The 21874-nt window shown below is 45.2% G+C and overlaps 1 protein-coding gene and 1 long non-coding RNA gene across 4 annotated transcripts; one reads left to right on the top strand and one right to left on the bottom strand.

Moving 5' to 3' along the window:
• Positions 1 to 853: 853 nt before the first annotated feature.
• MED4 (mediator complex subunit 4) lies at positions 854 to 9282 on the bottom strand. 2 transcript variants are annotated; one of them, XM_027471651.3, is made up of 8 exons: positions 9126 to 9282; positions 7436 to 7502; positions 6928 to 7098; positions 6499 to 6556; positions 5467 to 5553; positions 4131 to 4262; positions 1400 to 1616; positions 854 to 1256 (listed from the first exon to the last, which is right to left on the bottom strand). In XM_027471651.3, exons 1-7 carry the CDS (start codon positions 9272 to 9274, stop codon positions 1444 to 1446), a joined length of 837 nt encoding a protein of 278 aa, XP_027327452.2. In that variant the 5' UTR covers positions 9275 to 9282; the 3' UTR covers positions 854 to 1256; positions 1400 to 1443. The 2 variants fall into 2 exon arrangements, with proteins under 2 accessions (XP_027327452.2, XP_027327447.2); XM_027471646.3 differs by having other exon boundaries at positions 854 to 1616.
• Positions 9283 to 9384: 102 nt separating this feature from the next.
• LOC140001317 (uncharacterized) lies at positions 9385 to 20399 on the top strand. 2 transcript variants are annotated; one of them, XR_011806428.1, is made up of 4 exons: positions 9385 to 10245; positions 11717 to 11761; positions 12383 to 12468; positions 17027 to 20399. It is a non-coding gene; the product is annotated as an uncharacterized lncRNA (long non-coding RNA). The 2 variants fall into 2 exon arrangements; XR_011806427.1 differs by having other exon boundaries at positions 9404 to 10245; positions 16067 to 20399.
• The last annotated feature ends 1475 nt before the right edge of the window (positions 20400 to 21874 follow it).

The raw sequence follows: 21874 nt of genomic DNA on the forward strand, positions 1-21874 counted from the left end.
CTTCAAATTGAAAGTAGCTGAACCTGCAGCGTGCCCCAAAGCACGTCATCTGTGGTGGTTTTACTCAGCTGGGCAGCATGGTTCCACCACAACCGCTCTCTCACTCACCTGCTGCAAAGGGAAAGGGGGAGAAAATACGATGGAAAGGGCTCGGGGGTTGAGATAAGGACAGGGAGATCACTCAACAATTATCATCACAGGCAAAACAGACTCAGCAGCTCCCCCCAGCCCCCTGCTCCTGCGTGGGCTCCTCTCCACGGGCTGCAGCTCCGGCCCGGGGCCTGCTCCTGTGGGGGCTCTCCATGGGCCGCAGCCTCCTCCAGGCCACAGCCACCTGCTCCAGCGGGGGCTCCTCCACCCATGGGGGGGCTGCAGCGTGGAGATCTGCTCCATGTGGGACTCATGGGCTGCAGGGGGACAGCCTGCTCCACCAGGGGCCTCTCCACAGGCTGCAGGGGAACTGCTGCTGCCTGCCTGGAGCACCTCCCGCTTGATTCTTCTCACAAAGGCCACCCCTGAGGCCCTCCACTACCAAAACCTTACCATATAAACCCAATACACCATCTCCAGGATGCCCAACCAAAGTATCAGTGAGGTCTTGCAAACTGGCATGTCACATCACTGCCTCAGGATCCGCACTTTTAGGTGTGTACTCACTAAGCTCAGCTGGAAATGAGAGGCTTTCAGATGCTGACTGCTCAGCTGCTTCTAATACTGACACGGCACTTTGCAAAGGGGAAAATGGAGTACAAACTTCTGAAACTCAATCAGAAATCAAAAAAATGCTGGCACAAAATGTGCTGACTAATGAAGTTACCACATCTGAGATTAAAGTTTGCAAAATGCAACGAAGTAGCATCAAAGGTGAGTTTATTTATGACAAACCATTCATTATATATTACAATAATTACAAACTTTTTTTTTTGCACCTTGCTGCCGTGTTTTTGTTCTCAGAACACAGTAGACGATCAAGAACATGGATTTCAGCAGTAACAAAAAAGATATTAAAATTACAAATTTTATGCCTTATTTCTGTGCCGTAGAAAAGGCTATCATCAAAAGAGTGAAGTTACTAACAAACATACAAGGGGATTCCCCTTACACCTTTTTTCCCAGGAACTTTTATCACCTAACATATAGTAAATATTTATATACACGTGCCCATCTCTTGCATACATACACATTCACACATTTACATAATCACTGGAAATTTGACATCGCTCCTCCAGCAGAAAGCTCCCATTTTACTTGAGCATCTAATGGGGGAAAAAAAATATCAAGTTCATGGTTTTAGATCAGTCACCCTTCCTTTTTTGAGCCAGCTGCATCTTCTCCTTGCACGGGACTGCCAGCAAAACCGAAGGGTATTGCATTCTGTGACTAACAGCATCCAACCTACCTTCACCACAGGAAAGGTCTAGTAGGGATACTGTCCCTCTGCACCTAGTCTGAGTCACTGCTGCTGCTCGAGGAGTCTGTTGACATAACTTCTACATCATCTTCATTCTCTTTATTGTGTCCTGGAGGCTCCAACATGAAGTCATTACTGTGATTAGGAGGTAGCATGTTCATCGACATATCGCTTGACTGCCAAGGATACTGAGGAGCGAGCACGTCTGGAAACAAGGGGCAAAGTCAATCAAATATCAGCTTTGTATGTCTACAAATCAAATACAGAACTCCAGTGTAAAATTAAAACCAAATCTTAAAAACATGACTGATTTTTGGACAGTTGAAACACGCAAGTAACACCTGGAAAACATCTCATGGTGGAGCCATTCTATCTCCGTAAAAGCCTTTTCAGCCAGAGTGGCCCATTTTTGTAAGTGGCTCAATCTCTCATCACTCCACATCAAAACACTAATATTCAAACGGTGCTTTGAAGATGAAAAGCTCTATAAGAGCTGACTTAACAGGCACAAGCACCAGCAGCAATGAAAATGGCCACCCTGTCAGTATGCAAAAATAGATGAAAATATTAAATAAATAAAAAAAAAGTAAGGGAGATCACAGAAATTTAGACTCAGGTTTTGCCTGAATTTGGGTTAAACACCTTTGGTTATTCTTTTTCCAACAGCAAATATGGTGCACCAAGGAGAAGACAGTCCTATAACAAGCAGGTATCTCTTCCTTACAGAAGGAATTACAGGTAATTAGAGCCAAAACTGAACAAAAACCTACCCAAACGGGACTTTCAGGATAGAAAGGGAGGGCCCTGCCAAGGCAGGAGGTCGCGTACAGTAAACTCACTTTGCACACAAGAGTGGCTTCTGATCTTGAAGCCTCCAGACACCTGAGATTCCACATCTGGTACTACACAGTCCCCTAGTACCAGATGTGTGCATTCCTGCATTATCTCGCTGCACAAATCTGACTTACCACCAGATGTAAGGCCACAACACAGCCTGTATGCCAGTTCTCTGCCTGCTTTAGGAAAATCGACAATAGCACCAGGTGGTTTTAACCCAGCTGTGACCTTAGCCAACTTCATTTAAACCAGCTGAGACTGTAAACTGATGTTTTACATCCTGCAGCCATGTTTTCAACACCAGAATTAAAGTATCACTAAACCTGGTTAAAAGCGTGTACTGAACAGCCTCGGAGTTGTGAGGATACTCAGCAGCCCAGTGGCTGGCTCGCAGGCTCATAAAGGACTCAGCAACTGGGCATTTCTCTGTAGAAGTCTCTGAAAGGACTGAATTCCATAATTAGCATTGTCAGGACATGCCTGCCACACAGCAGCAGATTCAGGATCCCTACGCAAAATGCTGTGTCAGTCTCTTTCTTTTAAATCGAGGCTTTTCCCTCTTACCTGACAGTCTGGTAATTAGAGGATTTCCCCTGACACAGGAGACCCAGATTCAATCAACTCCTTTCCTTGAGTTCAAATCCCACTTTTTCCAGCCTCTCAAGAAGAAGCCCACAGGAGTGAGCTTTCAGTTCTAACAGAGACGACACTCAAACAAAAAGAGCAAGTCTGACATAACACAGAGGAGCCAGCCAAAATGGGCTGTACTAAAATTTAGGGAAACATCCAAATTACAGCGTGCTACAAGACACAATCTTGACACCTCTGACCACAGACCCATCTCCAGCACTTCCCTGATGGGTTGCTGTGAACAGACTTCAGGGCTCCGTTCCTTCTCCTCAGCTCACTGACTTGAATCCTACAGATTTCCCTATTGTATTCAGGGCCAGGGATTTAGAAAGGGAGATGATGCAGAACTTCAACTGACTTTCTAAGAGGTGACATGAGGATTAGGTGATTGGAAACACAAACTCCAAGTTTATTGTTTCTCCAGTGGAGTTGCAATATAGGCATTTCTGTTGTTTGTGTTTTTGTGTTTTTTTTGTTGTTGTTGTTTTGTTTTTTAATATTTTTTGTGTAATTTTTGAAAACAAGCTTTTCATAACACCTGCAACAGGCTTAACAGACAGCAGGAACTGTTACAGATCTCCTCTGAATCCAGACTAAGAATTTTTCCACAATTTAGTCAATCCATGGTAACTTAATGCTGCAGAGCAACAGAACTACTGAATTCTTCATTAAGCTACTGTCATTTACCATTAAATTATATTATCACATAAATGAATGAATCCCACCAAAGTCAGTGAAAATGCCCTAGGCAATGCACTAAGCAATTAACAGATTAAACCTTAATTCCTACACTCAAGGCACTGCCTCACCAGCAGTCCTTGCCAATGGCTTTTCAATCCAGAAATTCTAACCAGTCTTGCTACACAGAACGTAAACTTAAAGGAAAGCAGTGGATGACAATAGATCTCCTGTCTTCTGAATACAGCTTTCACAATTTTATTGTCATCACTGCTGAGACAAAGTTGCTTTGGAAACGCTTTATTTTGATGTGATTTAATATCACTTAGTTTACAGCAATCTAGAGCAAGAGACTTGAAGGAACACCGAGTTTTGTTTATATTGACTTAGCTCTAGTGTCTGCAGTATGATTTAGCATGAAATAAAATGATGTAACTTCTGTTAACTCTATTGACTAGTCCTTCACTGCTACAGAAGGACGTTGGCCATAATTTTTGTTATTTTAACTCTGACTTGCCACTGCTAAGTAATGTTTGTTCTGACAGTAATATAAGAGAAGCCTTTTTTTCCTTACCTGGCAGTCTGCCAGCTGCAAGGGCATCCCCTGGTAAGTGTCCATTAACCCCATTAGTGGATGGGTTGTTCATCTGACCCAAGAGGCCACTCCTCATTTCTAGATCTGTAGGATAGGGCCTACGTGGGTCCCCTTGAAAAGGAAAAAACAAAACAAAACAAAAAAACTATTTAACAATTGCCGTACTCACGTTATCTTTCTCTCTTCAGTGCCTAGTTTCCTGATTTAAAAAAAAAAGTACTCTGGTTGAATCAGCAATGAGCATCACCCATATTCTGTTAAAATACACTGGCACCTGGCAATGAACAAGGATTTAAGAATTTAAAGTACATTTTAAAAAATAATCCACATTTAGAAGATCACTTTGCTGTCTCTGCTACTTCACAGCTAAACAGCAAGGACAGGGGATGAACAGATTGACAGCAGCCCTGAGGAGAACCGTAGGGTGCTCTTGGCTGTCAGCTCACATCCAATTTTTCAGTGAGCACTTGCAGCCCAGGAAGCCAACTGTATCCTGGGCTGCATCAAAAGCAGTATGGCCAGCAGGGTGAGGGAGGTGATTCTCCCTCTCTGCTCTGCTCTTGAGAAACTCCACCCGGATTGCTGCATTCAGCTCTGGGGACGCCCAGCATAAAAAACACAACAGGGACCTGTTAGAGCACACCTAGAGGAGGGTCACAGAAAAAATCAGAGGGCTGTGGCATCTCTCCTATGAAGAAAAGCTAAGAGAGCTGGGGATGTTTTGCCTGGAGAAGAGAAAGTCTCTAGGGAGACCTTCTGGCAGCCTTCCAGTACTTACAGTGAGCTTTTAAGAAAGATGGAGAGTGACTTTACAAGGACATAGTGATAGGACAACAGTTAATGATTTTAAACTGGAAGACTGGAGATTTAGATTGGTTCTAAGAGATTCTTCACTCAGAGGATGGTGAGGCACTGAACAGGTTGCCTAGAGAAGCTGTGGCTGCCCCATCCCTGGAGGTGTTCAAGGCCAGGCTGGGTGGGGCTTTGGGCAACCTGGTCTAGAAGGTGGCGTCCCTACCCATGGCAGTGGTGGGTGGAATTAGGTGGTCTTTAACATCCCTTCCAACCCAAACTATCCTGTAATTCTGTGAGAAGTATTGGAAAAACAACGTTTTAGACAGGGTGGGTGGTTTCCAAAGCTATCATAACATAACCTAACACAATGACAGCCCTACTTCTATCCCCACTGATTACTGACATCCTCTGTAAAAAATACATACAGTGGTGAGAAATTGCATTATGTTAAAACACTGTAAGGTCAAATACCAACCATGCTTTGTTATTAAAAAAATTATCAGAAAAAAGTGTTATTTACCTGGTACCCATGTTAGTGGGGCACAAACAGCATTGCTAGCACTGATCCTATGGGCATATTTAATTATTTCTTCAGATGAAATGGCACCTGGAAAAAAGGAAAGAAAATCACTGTATTTTTTAAGAGACTGCACTCTTCAGTTATTTCAGAACATTGGATACTGTCATATTGAAAACATTAGAAGTGCAATTTTGCCAAACATCAAGAGTGTTCTTCGAATACAATGGCTGCTAAGATTGCATGGGCTACGCAAGAATGAGAGTTGCAGTGAACTGACTTTTCAGCCATGAGTTCAGTATGCTTTCCATGCCAACTGACTGCTCTCCAACCCTGTGAAAAAACACGAACTAACCTCTTCCATGGTGCAATTCAGCACTTCTGTTATGAAACTTTCTGTAGTAATTAAAATTTCTTTTTTTTTTTTTTGGTAATTGTAGATTATACATGTAGCACACCTTATTTAATACATGTGTCTGTATTGCAGGTAATAAAATCTTTATGAAAATCCTTGTTTTTATAGAAGAAAATGGACAAAATGATAAAAGGTACTGTAAACGAGACCAAAATGCCAAAAAGCAAAAATTCAGTCTAGCTTGGCAAGTGCCACAGTGTAGCAGTAATTGATACAAATACAAACCAGTGCCACCATATGACCACTCTTTCATATACAATGTTATTGTACAAAATACAAGCACACACAAATTCTTTCCCTTATTTAAGTATTTGGACTGAGGCAATTTGCCTTCAGTAAAATGTTTACACAAGCAGATACACCACTAACAGTCCAAGAAGGGCATCAAGAAACTTGAACTCAAGCCTAATATTAAGATACATTTGACACAGAAAATAATTCATTTCTGAAAAACACATTCTGCCTTTATTCTGTTGAAATGGTTTACAGGTTCATAATGAAGTGGAAATTTGTTTTATAGACAAAACATCTGAAATCTGTGGTGATGATATAAAAAAAAAGTAACTTGAGCTCACTAGCAACTTTCTTTACATCTGCGTTTGTGTATTATGGATACTCACCTTTTCTTGCCTTTTCAATTGATTTCAGCTTTTCCTTTGCTTGATAAACAGCTGTTGCCTAGTTGTAGGGAAAAAAAGAAATAACCAAAACTTAAATACATCTGTCATTTGCATATTTCTACATGAAGTCAGCTCTGTGAATAAACTGTTGCATTTAATTGCATTTTGAGAGAGAAACTACTCAAGGAACATTTTCAAAATAAACAGGCATAAAGTAGGTTTGGAAGCAAATTACCATTATAAAACTAAACTGAATACCATGATAACTAGACAGTATTTGACTACTGAAAGAAAAAAAATAACAACACTAAAGCTCTCACAAAGTTTTAAATATTTAAATTTTCTCAAACTAACACAACACCGCCTTCTCCAGAACCATCTTTTTCACCACGTAGGCGCTCAAAAGCAAACACATCATTAAGAACTTACCAGAATATGCTCTGCTTCTTTCAGTTGCTTCTGCAGCTGCTGAATATCATTATCCCTCTTTTCTACCACCTTTTCTAAAAGCTGCATTTCGTGATGGATTTTCCCCTGTTCAACTGCCAACTTCATTAGCTCTTGAAACTCTCCATCTCTCTGAATCAGCAGCTCCAGGATCTATTAGACAAGAGTTTTGTACAACTTTTAATTAGCTCAAGTAACAACATACCCTCAATCGTGCTGTAAAGAACAACTGACATCCACAAGAATATTTCTGTTTGCATGAAAAATGAAACTGAATTTCTTGCTCTTTTTGCAGAAACAACCTAGGAAGCACACAGCAAATGAACAAACAAACACCAACATGAGGACCAAGAACTTTTTTAGTAGGGCCTCAGCATCACTATTGGCCTGAATACTAGCATGGACAAAGGGAGAAAGTAAAAAATGGAAAAAAGAAGTAAATCATAGTGCTCACCCACACAAAGAATTACAATTAATAAAGTCAGTTTACCTGGCTCTCTTCTCCTGGTTGTGGAAGTTTCTGATTTCTTGAAATTGCCAAAATTTCAATCAGTTCCCTGAAAGGAAAACTGTGCGTTTATGCAATTTTCTAAGCCATTATTTGTAAATTACATCCCCATATTATCAAAGTATCTATATCATTATAAAAGCATTAGTGTACTTGAGTATTTTACAGTTTTATATTGTGGTGACGGCAGGGATTTTGCAACTAAAAGTAATTCTGTGAATAGTTTCCTGAATGGAAAATGTTCTCTTTTTTGTTCTTTGAGCTCATGCAGTAGTTGTACATTTGTACTCAAAACATGCTAAGTTCTTGCCAAACTGCATAAAACACAAGCAGAAGCTGAGAAAAAACAGCACAAAGAAACACTCTCATATCCTACTTTTACTGCCTTTGTTGCAAGAGGGCACGAAAGTTTAATTTGTCAACATTATTTTTGTTCTCTATTTTTCCTCCACTTTTACTGCAGAGCAAATATCACACTTGGGTTTACAGCAGTTAAGTCTGTGCTTTCATACATTTTAAGTTTGTTGTGAAACCGCTTCTATAAAAACAGGTATTTCCACCACGGTATATTGGCTGTGTATCAAACAGACACAAACACTGAAAAACTGGCAATAACCTAGGGTGAGGTGAGAAGTGCTTCTCAAACAAACTTCTTGATCTTGCTTCATGGTACCCGTTTACTGTTATGAAGAGCCATCAAGAACCTCAAAGGGGATTCAATAAACAAAACCACACTGCAAATTTGACAAATGTGTTTGATTTCTAAGGCTATGGACAGCACTGTGCATGAGTACTTATTTATCCAAAGTAGAGTCCTTGGAACAGCACCGACCCTTTGCTTGGGCTGGAGCAAGCAGCTCAAGAAAGATATGACTAATATAGTTGTGGGGTCATAGTCTTAAAATGACAACAGGTACTTTCCAAAAAGTCAGAAAAAATACTTCACCGGTAAAGCCATGAACAGTATCTTGGTCTAAACACCAAAACCGTTTAGCTCCATGGGGCTGTGACACCAGTGATCAACAGGAGGATTGCCTAAAACACTGCTAAGGGATGCTCTGGATTCGCTATGGCTTCATTATAGTAGGATTAAGGTGGGAAAAAAAATGTTGTGATAAAGAGCACATGTGTTTTTTTCCAAGATTAGACATTCTCCAACAACCCACACGTCACAAGAAAATCTAAAACTTGAAATAACTAGAAATTAATTATGAACTTAACTAGAAAGACAAGTAGCAACTTTGCAGCATGGTTTCCTTGTGGCACCCGTGGTGGCCGTGGGGAGTGAGGCAGCCCCACAGACAGCACGGGATGCTCCCTCGGAAAGTTTTCGGAAGCTCCTGCTCTTGTTGGGAGCAGGAAGGTAATTAAGGAGCCGTTTTAATTACGCTGCCAGCCGGGACACACAACATGGTGGCCAGCTTGGCTGGGGCTGGCAGCGTGGCCTCATAGCAGCCGGGACCGCCACCTGAGCACCGAAATCACCTTCACCGCTGCCTTAGCAATAACCAGAAAAGCTTAAACCTCGAATTATGACTTTAGCGTGATTTACATTGAAAAATAAAAAAAAACGGAGGGGGAGGGGGCACGAACACACACCTACCCCGAGCCCCCCGCTCCCTCCCACGTCCCCACACCCATAGCAGGCAGCAGCGGGGGCAGGTCACGGTACCTGGCCAAGAGCTCCAGGTCCTCCAGCGCCGCCAGCAGCCGCTCCCGGGTGCTGCTCCGCTCCCCGCCGCCCGCCACCGCCGCGGCGGCCGCCGCCATTACGCTGCCGGCGGCGGAGGGGGGGGGGAGGAGGAGGAGCGCAGGGCGCATGCGCAATGCAGCTCCGCGGGGAGGGAGGCGCCGCCGCCGCCATTACGCTGCCGGAGGCGGGGGGGAGCTGCGCAGGGCGCATGCGCCCCAGCGGGGAGGGGAGGCGGGAAGGGGCTGAGGGGAGCGATGGCTCCCCTGAGGGGAGGGGGGTGGCGGCTGTGTGGGGGCGCCCTCTGCTGGAGCTGGGGCTTTGCTGGAGGCGTTTTGGGGCCCAGGGTTTCCACAGGAAAGCCTCCTAAATGGGATTCAGATGTACTCTTAAGGTTTAGGAAGCAAATGGTGAAGGAAGGGCTTGCAGCTTAGCGTTTTTACCTCAGTGTCTGAGGGGCTTGATGTCTGAAAATCCCTTAGGTGCTCTATGCAAAGGGAACAGTTAAGTCCCTGACACTGCACATGTAACAAAACCCCAAGCTTGATGTAGAACAGAGTCAAGAGCACCTCTTACCTAGGCTTTCTGTCCCATAAGCACAACCTAGAGGAGACACGACCTCCCCATGGAGGCTAACGGCACCTCCGCCTCCATTACCCAAGCCTACGTGCTGTGATCAGACAGTGGGGCAGCAAACATGCAAATCCTGCCCTCGGTCCTGCCGGCAGCTGAGCTTTAATTAAAAAATACTGTTTGGCGTTTGTGTCTTTCAATGTTGCTGCATCGGGGCTGGTGCTGTCAACAGGCCGCTAGCTCAGGGTGGGGTTGCAAGTGAAGCCAGTGGAATTTTTGACGTTCGTGAAACTTTTGGTAATGGGAAGACATGGAGACGGGAAGTGGAGGGCAGCTGAGGGAGTGAAAACGAGCCCAGGGCCAGGGTTTGTAGCAGGGGTAAGCACTTCCACAGAAGAGCACGGAGTCCCCAGGCTCCACATTCTTCTGTTGCCAGCAGGCAGCTGCAAAACCCGCCAGCAAACAGAGATTCCCTTCTCCCTTGATGAGAGAAAGCACTAGGCGAACGATAACATCTCTGGCTGTTCTGGTATTTACTCTGAATATCTTTTTTTTTACCTTCTGTAATAAGTATGTCCCTGAGAAATTTACACTTATTAAGAAAAAAAAAATGAAAGGCAAGAAACTCATTAATCAACGGTTCTTCAAATTGCGGTTTGAATAAACGATTCGGCATTATGAGATTCGTGATAAAGTAATGAGATTTGGCAACCCTGAGAAGAAGATAACTCTGCCAACAAGAGTTATTTAAAATTCGTTTACAATGTACAACAACCCTCAGAGTCCTGATTGCAGATAGTTTGGGAATTCTCTTTAAACTACATAGATAAAATCTCACCAAATAGTTCCACTCTTTAAATAACTTTTGCTTGCTTTTTTTTTTTTTTTTTTTTCCCAGTGTTTCAATGATTTTGTTCACGGAACGATATAATCAGTGATGTTGTCTGGTTGTGCATCCACTTCACTGATTTGTTAGAGCGTCTGTACGGGTGCAGAAACAGAAGGAAATAGCAGCTCCAGAAAATAAAGCAATCCTTCTGCTAAATCATTTCCTTTCTCACATTCATTTTGGCACCTGAATGATTTAGACCTGAAGGAGCTCTAACACATTTCAGGGCTGTAAGAATAGTTTCACTAGACCCAAAGCTTGCAGCATTAATTGGATGCCAGAACTTGACAGGCCAAGGAGTGGATGTCTGTTGTAGAAGGCTCCTGCAAGCTGATTTTCCCTCTCCATCCTGGTGCCCAGGAACCTGTTGCTTTGGGTTTCTGACCTCTTTTGACAGCAGCTCTCCTCCTGCCCACCCATGCCACCAGGCTTTCACTGGAGCAGATCCTTCTTCCCAAACCGCTGACCTCCTCGAGGCAGCACGGACGTCTGGCAGTTTTCTGGTACCCCTTTCCTTCCCCAGTGGATGCAGCAGTGGCTGTGAAACGCAGGTTCCCAGGCAAAGACTGAACTGGAGCTCCTGCCTCTACGTGGGAGGACAGGCTGAGAGCAGAGGCATCAGGGAATGAGACACAGAAAGGCATTCAGGCTGTGTCCTTCAGGACAAAGGGGAAGGCTGGGTGAAATGGGCTTGAACCCCAAATTTGCCCCGTGGGCCCACTGGTTGAAGTGGATGATTTGCTGAATAGGCTCCTGAAACAGCCATACAAAACAAGAGAGCCTCTGTTTCCCCCGTGCTGGTTCCTCTGCTTCCTCAGTTCTTCAGTGCTTTTGGCCTTCTTTCCCCTGAGTAAACTTTTTTTCATAATTGTGTTGGTTTTGAGCCAGCCCTGCTCCTTTAAAGCGTATGCCTTTCCTGAATAACTAAGCATTGTTCCCTCATTTTCTTCAGTCGTCTGAGAAGATTTTATGTTGTGTGGCCACGAATGCATCTTTCCATGCACAGCGAGTTTATTGGACATTTCGGAGCTCTGTGATTTCAGATGGTCTTTTCAACGGTATATTGAACATATTATTAAGAAGCACTTAACTTGAGTCTTCTCTCTTCCAGAATGGACCTTTAATGACGATCTGCAGAGCAAACTGATTTCTACAGGTACAGACCCGTGAGCAGCTGAGCTGATCTGATGGTTCGCCAGCCCTGAGAAGCAGAGATGCTGCTGGCTCCTCTCCCAGCCGCAGATTTTCAGTTTCCCTTAGGATCTTCCTTGGTGCTTGTCGTATGCTTCCACGAGCCCCTTCGACTCCATTACAAGCCCCCCAAAAAATGAATTTTGTTGTTGTCGTCGTTGGGTTTGTTTCCTGCTGGGTGAGTGCGTGAAAGCTGCTCGTGGGCACGCAGCCAGGAGCAGAAGGGGTGGGAGGAAGAGGGTGTTGTCCGTGAAAATGGCAGGTCACCCAACCTCATCTGGTGAAACCACGCCATCAGAGTGCGGTTTCGTGTTTCAGCTATTTCAGTATGACTGCGGGTCAGTGCTGAAAAGTGCAGTCTTCCCCATCTGTCTCCAGCCATGCATTTCGTGTCGTTCCTCTTTACATGACAGAGTGCAGAGCGAATCGGGTGGCGAAGGAGTTCAGTGGAAGAGCTTCACTGTTCTCGTGGACTTTGTCTGACGAGCTCGTTGAAGCGATTGGCTTCAGGGTAGTCAGGGCAAGAGGGATGCTTCCCTTGTTCCTAGTTAAGAGAAATTGACGCCTCTGATTCTTCTGGTTGCAGGATACTGCCGGGATTTAACCCCTCACTATTCACGAACTGGAGGATCACCGTACCTCAGAAGTCGAGCTGTGCAGAGCCCAACTCAGGTGCGTGTTTCAGCCTGCGCATTTTCCAGGCTCCAGTGCTCTCCATTTGTCATCTTGTTTATAAACTCCAGACACCAAACACCAAGTGCTCAGTTGGCGTGTGGTGTACCACACCTTGAAATACTAATGGAAGCTGCTGCCTCCATGAGATACGCAACTCCTGAAGGCTCTCAGGTGTCTGACCACGTGTAATAAAACAACACAGATAAAAAGGCAGCATGGCAAGCGAGAGCAAGGACAGAACAAATACTCACAAATCCACTTCCCTTAGATAATGTAAAAATAAAATCCTTTCTGTGAAATGTAAACTAAAATAGAAATTAAACATCTTGAGCGCTGTTTGGGAGGATGCCACCGCTGTACTTTGGCCTGTGGAAAAGAGAATGATCATCCCTTATTTGTCAATCTGTTTACATCATTAATATTTTTAAATGCCTCTGATAAACCATCCCTTTCTTACTGCTATTTAAAAAGAAATCTTTACTTCCCTGCTCCCTTTGGGGTTGGATAGCGATTTTAGACTGATGAGATAAGAGGAAAAAAAAAAAAAGTGTTTTTGCTTAGCCAGTGTAATTCAAAAATAGGCTAAAAATGAGGTATAAATAGATGGCGTTATGAGCCAAAGCTTATTTTTTTTGTGGAAGGAGTGTGAAACACTAGTACATATGGCCAAAACCAACGTTTGGTACGCCGTTCCAGACTGTTCCCGAACAAAATTAGCCCTGCTTTGTGCTATATTAAACCCGAGTTACACTGATTTCTGCTGGTGGAAATCTCGGCACGGAGCCCTCAGGACAGGAAGGCACCCAGGCAGAAAGCAGTCACGGCTTTCGGTGTGCCGGAGGGCTTCCTGGGGCCACTGCTGCCTGGGAAGGAGGAGGTGTTGAGCGGGAGAGAGAATCAAAACTGGCCCTGGATAGTGTGGGGGGAGAGAAAATGTCATTTGAAAAGGGAAAGCTTGCTTGACAGCTTGGCCACTAGAGATGTTCACAGTCCTGCCAAGCGTTCCCAGGAAAAAAAAAAAAAAAGAAATTTGGGGGCAATTAAATATGAGAGCTTCTCCCTCACCAAGCTAAAGTTAACACCAGCTACTTCATAAATAATCTAATTAGGGATAATGAGCCTCCTGGGATAACCCCCCAACACATATGAATGTCGAGTTTTCATTAAGTTAAACTTGTTTATTTGGAAAAAAAAAAATCTGACTTTCCTTGTGGCTCCTGCCTTAACATGTTTACCAAACACTACTGGGACACTTACACAAGCTTCTCTAGGCTGAAATTTACAGTTGTTTACTTCCCTTAAAAAAAATAAATCCAAGGGCAGTGATGACAGCAGAGTCCCCGCTCTCCCACGTGGTGAATTCCAATGAGGCTGACAGGAGTGGTAATTTGCTTCTGATGAACTCTTCCCACACCTCCCTCATCCCTTTCTTGTGCCCCATTGCCTGCTAAAGATCAAAGCTGTCACCTCTTCCCATTCAGACTAGGTCACCTGTCTTTTAACTGCCTGAATTTGTCTGCTGATCTCCAAGGTGCTGCTCGAAGTTTCACCTAGTTCACAGGAACACAACTTCCAGACGGCTTTTAAATACCTGCAGCTGACACCAGCTCCAGCCCAGGAGGTGCAGAAAGAGCAGAGCAGCAGCCAGAAACAGCGGTATCTGGTTTAAATTAGCTGTGAGCACCAAGTTCTTGGCTGAGGATAAAATTAAGATTTATTTAGAAAGCTACAAGAGCAGAAATAAAGGGGAAAAAAAAAAGTGGTTTTCCTCTTAGCAGTTGGAGCTGGGAAGAGGTAAAATTCCTCGTGAAAGATGAGTCTTGGGAGAAGTGAGGCAAGCTTTTATTGGCAGCTGAGGAAACAGCACGACAAACTATTCCAAAAGCAATTACAGGGTGACTTGGACTGAGCAACCGAGCAGGATCCCAGGGGAGATCCTGAAATCTGACTGACTGCTGACAGTGCTGGTGCCACGTGAGGCGAGGGGAGAGCGCGAAGCTCCTAACCCTGGGAAAGGCTGTTACAGTCGCTGGGTGAAGACAGCCACAGGGACTACTTCAGGACTATGGCATGAATCTGGACCACAACGTAGCATCCAGAAAGCAAGCCCGCTCTTCTTTTAAATGCTGGCAGGTTTATCATGTCCGTGGATGCGTTGTTCAGTAGTGGTGGGGCCACGTGAGGAGTTATTTCCGTAGTGCTGAGCATCCAGAAATGCAGACAGCACACTGAAGTCGTTCTTCCTTAGTGGCTTTAGAGATTTCACCTCACCTGCTCACAAAAACAGCAGCATTCTCAATGCAGACACAGAGAGTTCACCTCAAATTCACACCAAACCTCTCCCCAGCAGGTAAATCCTAACTGCAGTTCATGTTTCCTCATGTCATGGCTCCTTTTCAGCTCAAACTACAGCACACTTTTGACATGAGGTCATTAAAAGCCACGCAGTTGTATCGTGTCACCCCGTGCTAGGTAGGTGGCAGTCAATGAAAATAATCTGCCAAGAGTTTACACGTAATTAAAATAATTGTAGCACTGACATCCAGGACATTTTGAAGCCATGTTATTGTTTTTTTGTTTTGTTTGTTTGTTTGTTTTGGGGGGTGTTTTCTTTTGCCTGTTTAATCTAAACTCCTTGTGCCAGGAATTGTCTCTCGTGCCTCGTAAGGGCACAGGAGCTTGTTCAGATGCAAGCTGCTTGTCAGAATTTCATTATATGGCAACGCCAGCGCTGGGAAGTGCTTCATTAAGAGCCGCTTTGCAGGCATGAACTCGGGCACATAAAGCATATATGCAAAATTCACTGCGGAATAGAAGACATGAAAAGCAACTGGCACCATCTGTTGCATTTTTCCAGGCCCTGGAGAGTGTCATGAGAGGAGAATAATTCACGTGTTGCTGTTTCTCTTAGCCTCACAAAATTCCTTTCCTCATCCCTCACCTTCCCTGCTGCCTCCCCTAGGAATATATTCCTTGCAATAGGAGGGAAGGTGGCTGGGCTGGGATCCCACATAATTCCCGTCCCCAGGTGCTTCGCAAATTGCATTTCATCACCCTGAGATTATCTGGCAGTCAGCTTGGCAACGAAAAGGACGGCGTAGCAGCGAGTTACACGCATTGGCAGGCAGCGTGCCACGAAGCTCACCCCAGACAGGCGTCTTGCTCAGTCGTCTGCCTCTTCCCCCACAGAACCCCTTGTGCTCCTGATTCTCCCTCCTCTCTGATCTCGTTCTGGTTGCTCCGTGCCTGAGTCATACCCCTTGGAATAACAGCCACCTTCACTCCCAAATTCGATGGCCACCTTCCCTTCCAAATTCAGGACTCGAAGATGAAGTATTGTGATACTTGAAGAAACGAGGGCTCAATTTTGCCAAGGGCTGACCTGATGAAGTGCCGAGCACTCTGCCCTCAGCCTACCTGTCCCAGTGTTTAGCTTCAGGCTTTGGACTCCTTGTTCATCATTAATTAGGTATTTAAGCTCTTTGGTAGCCTGTAGCCTGAACACACAGCATCTGGCAGATTGCAGCCTTGCTGTAGGTAGCAATATACCGTACTCTCCCTGCCAGCACTGACTAAAACGTTTTATTACATGCAGCTTTAAGTCAAGGAATCTCATGGGGTACGTCTTAGGCTGCAGAACCCAGGAGCGCTTCCACCGTGGTCCCAAGTCTAGACACACATCTTTTGGGTGTGCACCAACTTCTTCTCTTGCCTCACCCACTTTTCCACTCCCTGGTTTCATGGGAAATAAACTCAGGCCAAAAGACAAGCACAGCACATTCCTCCAGACCCTCAAGCAAAGAAAAGGTAAGCGAGAAATGTACTGTGGAGTCTTCTAGCTCTACGCTGCAGATATAGCCACGTGCCCACTGTTGTTTTAGAGACTTAGAGTCTCCTTTTCTGTTAATTCAAACTACCAATCTTAGAATACTATTTTAAAATTGTATTTTTCCACCAAAAAATAGGTATTTCGTAAACAACCTTACTTATGTCTCTGTGAAAATGCTATCCCGTCCCACTCACACATCCACAGCGTGGGATTTCTCCTTCTCTCTCTTCATCTATCAGATGCCTTGCAAAGGTGACCCCTGCTCACTGGGGATCCACATCAAACTCCTGTCTTGTGAATTCGCACTTGCCTTTGGTTTTGTCAAGAAATGCAGAATTTGAAAGAGGGAAAAGTGTCTTTATACATGGTAACCTAACGCTACAGAGTATTGTAAATAAGAGAAGGATTCCATTCAGGTTTGTAAGATTATTTATGCAAGGACATGATACAGAAAGCATATTCTGACATAAGCAGTTAGAAATGGGCTTTGGGCATTGAAAATTCTGCCATTATCTTAAAAATTTTTGCAGAGAGACTTTTGTTTTGCTTCTTCACATGATTTTAGTGTCTATTTGTTGCAGTCCTCAACCAAGTATTTGCTGTTAATGCCACGTGCCTGATTACCTCAAGGCTTGTTTTTATCAAAACAAAATGCTGTGGTTTGTTTCAACATCTGAATATCAGAGGTGTTTCAACATCTGAATATCAGAGGTGTGTTTGTTGCAGGAGCCATGCAGTGCCCCCAGTTTCAGACTGACCTCTGGCCATCCCATGTCCTGATGGAATAACAACATCACATGCTCATTTCCAAACACCTGACGTGCACCAGTTTTCCAAAAGTAACAGTATGTGGCAAGGGAATCTGGCCCTCCATCAAACCCTATTGCTTCTATCTTCTGGAGACATGACAAACTTCTATTGACAGAAGGAGAATTGAAACAAGTCCTTTCCAATTTGAAGTTTCACACTTCTGCAGGAATATGCTAACCAGAGTTTGCTGAAAATAAAATGGAAAGTGATGCGGAAGCTCGAGGAACTTCACGTGCTATATTCAAAGCCAGGCTGTGAGCGGATTTCTTGAAATACCAAATTTTAACTGTAAAGAAGCTGTCAGAATGCATCACATATGAACACAGAAAGATGTTACAGGCTGCAGGGAGATGAATATCTCTGATAAGAAAAACAACCCAACTGGCATGTGGAGGAACGCTTGAAGCCTCCTTTGTTATGACTACAGTGAAAATACACATCTATTTTTCCTAGGATAACAAAGTGTTCATTCTGGATCCTGCTCGGAGCCATTGGGCATTTACAGAGTGTTATTAGCAACCGTGCAAATGCCTCGTGTTTTTGAAAAATCAAAGGAATTGGTGAGCAAGGAGAATTAATACCTTCCCTATAGCTTTGCCCCAGGATTTGCTTATGTGTTTTCCTTTAAGGAGGCCCTGAATAAAAAATGCAATCTATGCTGGAATCAAGGCCTGGCGCCTGAGACCTCCATCTCGCAGGGGAGCACCTCTATAATTAAGATCCAAAGTTGAGGCTCTTGTTGTTGCTCGGGGTCTTGTTGGCTGGCTGATTCTTCCGTGCTTTTTTGCCCAGTGGGCGCTGCTGCAGGAGGGAAGGCTCGTGCTGCATGGCCTCTTAGCTCCTGAACAAGGAGCTTTGAGAAGAATGGAGCTTCAGGTTTGAACGGTATCCCTCTGGGGAGGACCCAGATAGAAGCCCCAATTTTTTAAATTTTATTTTTTGTGTGGATAACAAGCCACTACATATTTATATAATAGATAAAAAAGCCACTTTCTCCTTGGAGGCCACATTTGTTCCCCAGGGCAAGAGCTAGTTACCTAAATCTAGAAGCGAATGAATGGAAGAAGGCATCAAAATATGTTCCAGTCTCCCATAAAGTCTAATTCTGGGAAGAGGAAGAATCTCGGCTCTCATCTTTGCCTTCTCATTTCATGCTGGCTGGTTTCAGCAGATGCTGCTCTCCCTTATTCAGAGGTTTTGTTGCTAGGAAAAAGATGCACCACTGCCTAAGTCTCCCTGTTCCTGGAAGAGGAGAGAGATGCCTAAATCAAGCCCATGAATCACAGTCCTTGGGTACCTGCCTACAGATAATGCACGCAGCCCGAGTCCCTCTGTGAGTCTTCCCTTTTTGTTCTGGTGCCTAAGCTTAAAAACACGTCTAACACAAATAGTAAAAATAAAATAAAATCACAGAGAAGTTAGTTAAAAAGTCAAAGTAGCTTTTCTCCTTGTTTATGCCATCAGCTAAATGTTCTTGCCCCTTCCCGTGCATGAGATGGACTTGTGCAGCAGTCCAATCCAGAAAACAGACTCCTGAGGAAACAAACCACTTTCTGACAAGTGAGATTTCTAGCTAGATCAGCTCCCTGAGCTTGGTTCATCTCCTGGTTGTTCTGGCACCAGTGTCATGCAAGACACGAGGCCAAAATGTGCAGGGAAGGAAGAAATGTGTGTGAGGAGGGAGGGGAATCAGGCAGCAGCAGCCCAAATTTAGAGCAGCTTATGCTGTGTTGGAATCGTACCCCAAGGTACAGTTTGGGCTGTGATCTGCCCAGTGGGTTGCCATCATCCATACCTCCTGTAAAATAAATCTGGCTGAACTGCGCACCAATTCCCAAAATAGATGAGATATCATCCACTGCAGGGTTTTGTGATACCAAAAAAAAAGAAAAACAGAAAAAAGACTTGGCAATGAACGAGGCCCAAGGGTGGGGTTTCATGTGATGCTGAACACAATTTAACAGCTTGCTGCTGCTGGCAGGGGGCTGTTCATCTTTTTTCCCTCTGCACTTCCTCCCCCACAGCCACATGTCGTTAATGCTTCCCCTGCACCATCCGGCATTTAGTTAGCGAGTGGCCAGTTTGTCTTCTAACCCCATCAGAAAAGAAAATAAAAGAAAAGCCAGTGGAAAAGTGAGTGGTTTGCTGCCCTTAGGAGCTCAGGTGGGTTGCTCGATCCCTCGGTTTGGTCAGATGAGCACCACACGGGGCCAAATCCATGAAAGGGGCAGGAGGTCCACCTGGGAGCAGGATCAGAGCCTGTTGATGATGCTGAGCTGCTGGGTTGGCTCCTCTTGCTGCCAAACTGCAGCCCAAATCCTCTTGGACTTCTCTGTCCGAAGCACAATATCCGAAGGCACGCAACTGCTGCGGCAGAGCCCCGCCAAACTTTTCTGCTACAGACTGTGGGCCAAAGGGATTTGCAAGGTCCTCATGGTCTGAAGCACCAGCTTTGTTCCCGGCTCTTGCTGGCAGCTCGGGCATGGTGTGGGCCAGCGGCGCAATGTGCTTCCCCTCTGGGAAATTTCTGCTTGCTAAGGGAGCAATCTAATTACGTGCGCGAAGCTTTTGGAGAATCTGTAACACCAGCCCCCTGGAGGGAGCTGCAGTAATCCAGATGCTAGGCAACAATGGGAGGAAATGCTGTGCCGGGGCCTGCTTTCAGGAGGAAAGAATGTCACTTAAATGACAGAATGCCTGCTTGAGGACTTCCTCTCCTTCAGCAGCGATTCCTAGCGATCCCTTTGTTAAGAGGAGCTGACATTTTGCTCGCTGTCAGGTCGCAGTTTTTACAAGTGGCTCTCACAACAGGCCCAGCCTGTCTCCGCTGGCATTTATAAGCCCCGAGATTCACGGATCAGTTTCACAGGTCACGGGTCCGGCCCTTCCCTGTTCCCCAAACAAAAGTGATTTCACTTGGCTGACAGTCAGGAAGAAAGGAGAGCTCTTTTGCCCCTGAGGAGCAGCACACTCGGAGCAACTGCAATCTACAAAGCCATCCACATTCCTCAGACAGAAAAACAACCCTCCCTGCCCCTGAATCTGGGTCAGGATCCCCTCAGAGCCCTTGAAACTCATGACAGGATCCCCTCAGGGCCCTTGAGACCCACAAGAGGATCCTCTCAGGGCCCTTGAGACCAATGACAGGATCCTCTCAGTGCCCTTGAGATCCACAACAGGATCCCCTCAGAGCCCTTGAAACTCACGACAGGATTCCCTCAGGGCCCTTGAGACCCACAACAGGATCCCCTCAAGGCCCTTGAAAGTCATGACAGGATCCCCTCAGGGCCCTTGTGACCCACAACAGGATCCCCTCAGAGCCCTTGAAACTCACAACAGGATCCTCTCATGACCCTTGAGACCCACAAGAGGATCCTGCCAGGGCCGTTGAGATCCATGACAGGATCCCCTCAGGACCTTTGAGACCCACACCAGGATCCCCTCAGGGCCCTTGAGACCCGCTGTGGTGCTGTAGGAGCTGTGGTGGAGGCAGGGGAACCTTTCCTCCTCTCCCACACACGCACAGCGTGAGCGTGCCAACTCCCTTCACGCTGAAGTCCGTTTCCCTCAGCGAAAGCTCCTCTGAGCAGTATATTCGCTGGGCTCCTACCAACAGCATCTGCTGCGGAGCTACTGTTGAGCACATAGCAAAACCACGGGAGCTCCAGGCTCCAGTTTATTCCTCACAAAGTCACTCAACTTATGTGTTTCTTGGCTGTCGAGGTCTGCGAAGAGGATGCTTTGTGCCAGAAGTTGGGAAGTGCATGCATTTCAGTAACGTAAAGAGGGATTTCTGAGGAGGAGGCATCCCGGGTCTCTTGCTGAGGGTGCAGGAAGCAGCTCTAGGTCACTGGTAGCACAACAGAGCTTCTGTGTTTTCATTCGGGGTGGTGGCTCCATATTTTTTGCTCCTCTACAGCTATGCCACAGTGTGCATGGCCTCCTCTGCACCCCGTTTCAGGACCTAGCTGTGCACAGGGTGGTGCACGCAGGCTGGAGGGCGACTTGCTGTGGCTGCCTGCAGTGCCTGGTGCGCAGCCTGCTCTCTGAGAACGCGCCTGCCTGAGGCCTGCAGCAGGAGACTTCAGATGTGTGCTTATCATTAAAATGTGGTTAACTCGGTTTCCAGCCCGGCTGAACATTTACAGTTAAGGAGGACGTTGTGCAGTGAAATCATACTTTTGTGTTTATTTATTTTTAGCTTTGATGGTAATTACGGTGACGCAGTCGTGCGCTGGGTGGATGTGTGCGCTTGTGTCTGGCTGGCTTTGCTTTGCAAATAACTCCTGCCCATTTTCATCCCAGTTTCTCTTAGGGCTAGTGGCTTCAAAGCTACTAGATCCCTATGCACTTCATGAAAACAGACACTTGCATATAGCACAGGGAAAGGCTACAGCCTTACACAGAAGGAATTTTATAGCATCAAGCCAAGCCATGTTAGTCATGAAAGAGTCTACACAGGAAAGCAATATTACATGCCCTAACCTCCTAAGAAGCTTCAGTCAGAGTTGGCACCACCAGAGGATCTCACCATGAGATGAAAATGAGTCGGAAAACAGGTTTCATTTGCTGTGTGCCATATGGAAATGGTTATTTACTTATGAGAGTAAAAATTAAATACTAATTTTGTCTCCCGCTCTTGCCTGCTCTCTTGCTTTGCTTCCTTTTGTACAGTTCTGTGATCCAGAACCTGATCCTACGTGACCAGGAGGAGAGGGCTGATACCTATGGACAGAGGGATTAATTTTAAGAGCATATTTATGA

The sequence above is a fragment of the Anas platyrhynchos genome, chromosome 1 (genome assembly GCF_047663525.1).
Source record: "Anas platyrhynchos isolate ZD024472 breed Pekin duck chromosome 1, IASCAAS_PekinDuck_T2T, whole genome shotgun sequence".
NCBI lineage: Eukaryota > Metazoa > Chordata > Aves > Anseriformes > Anatidae > Anas > Anas platyrhynchos.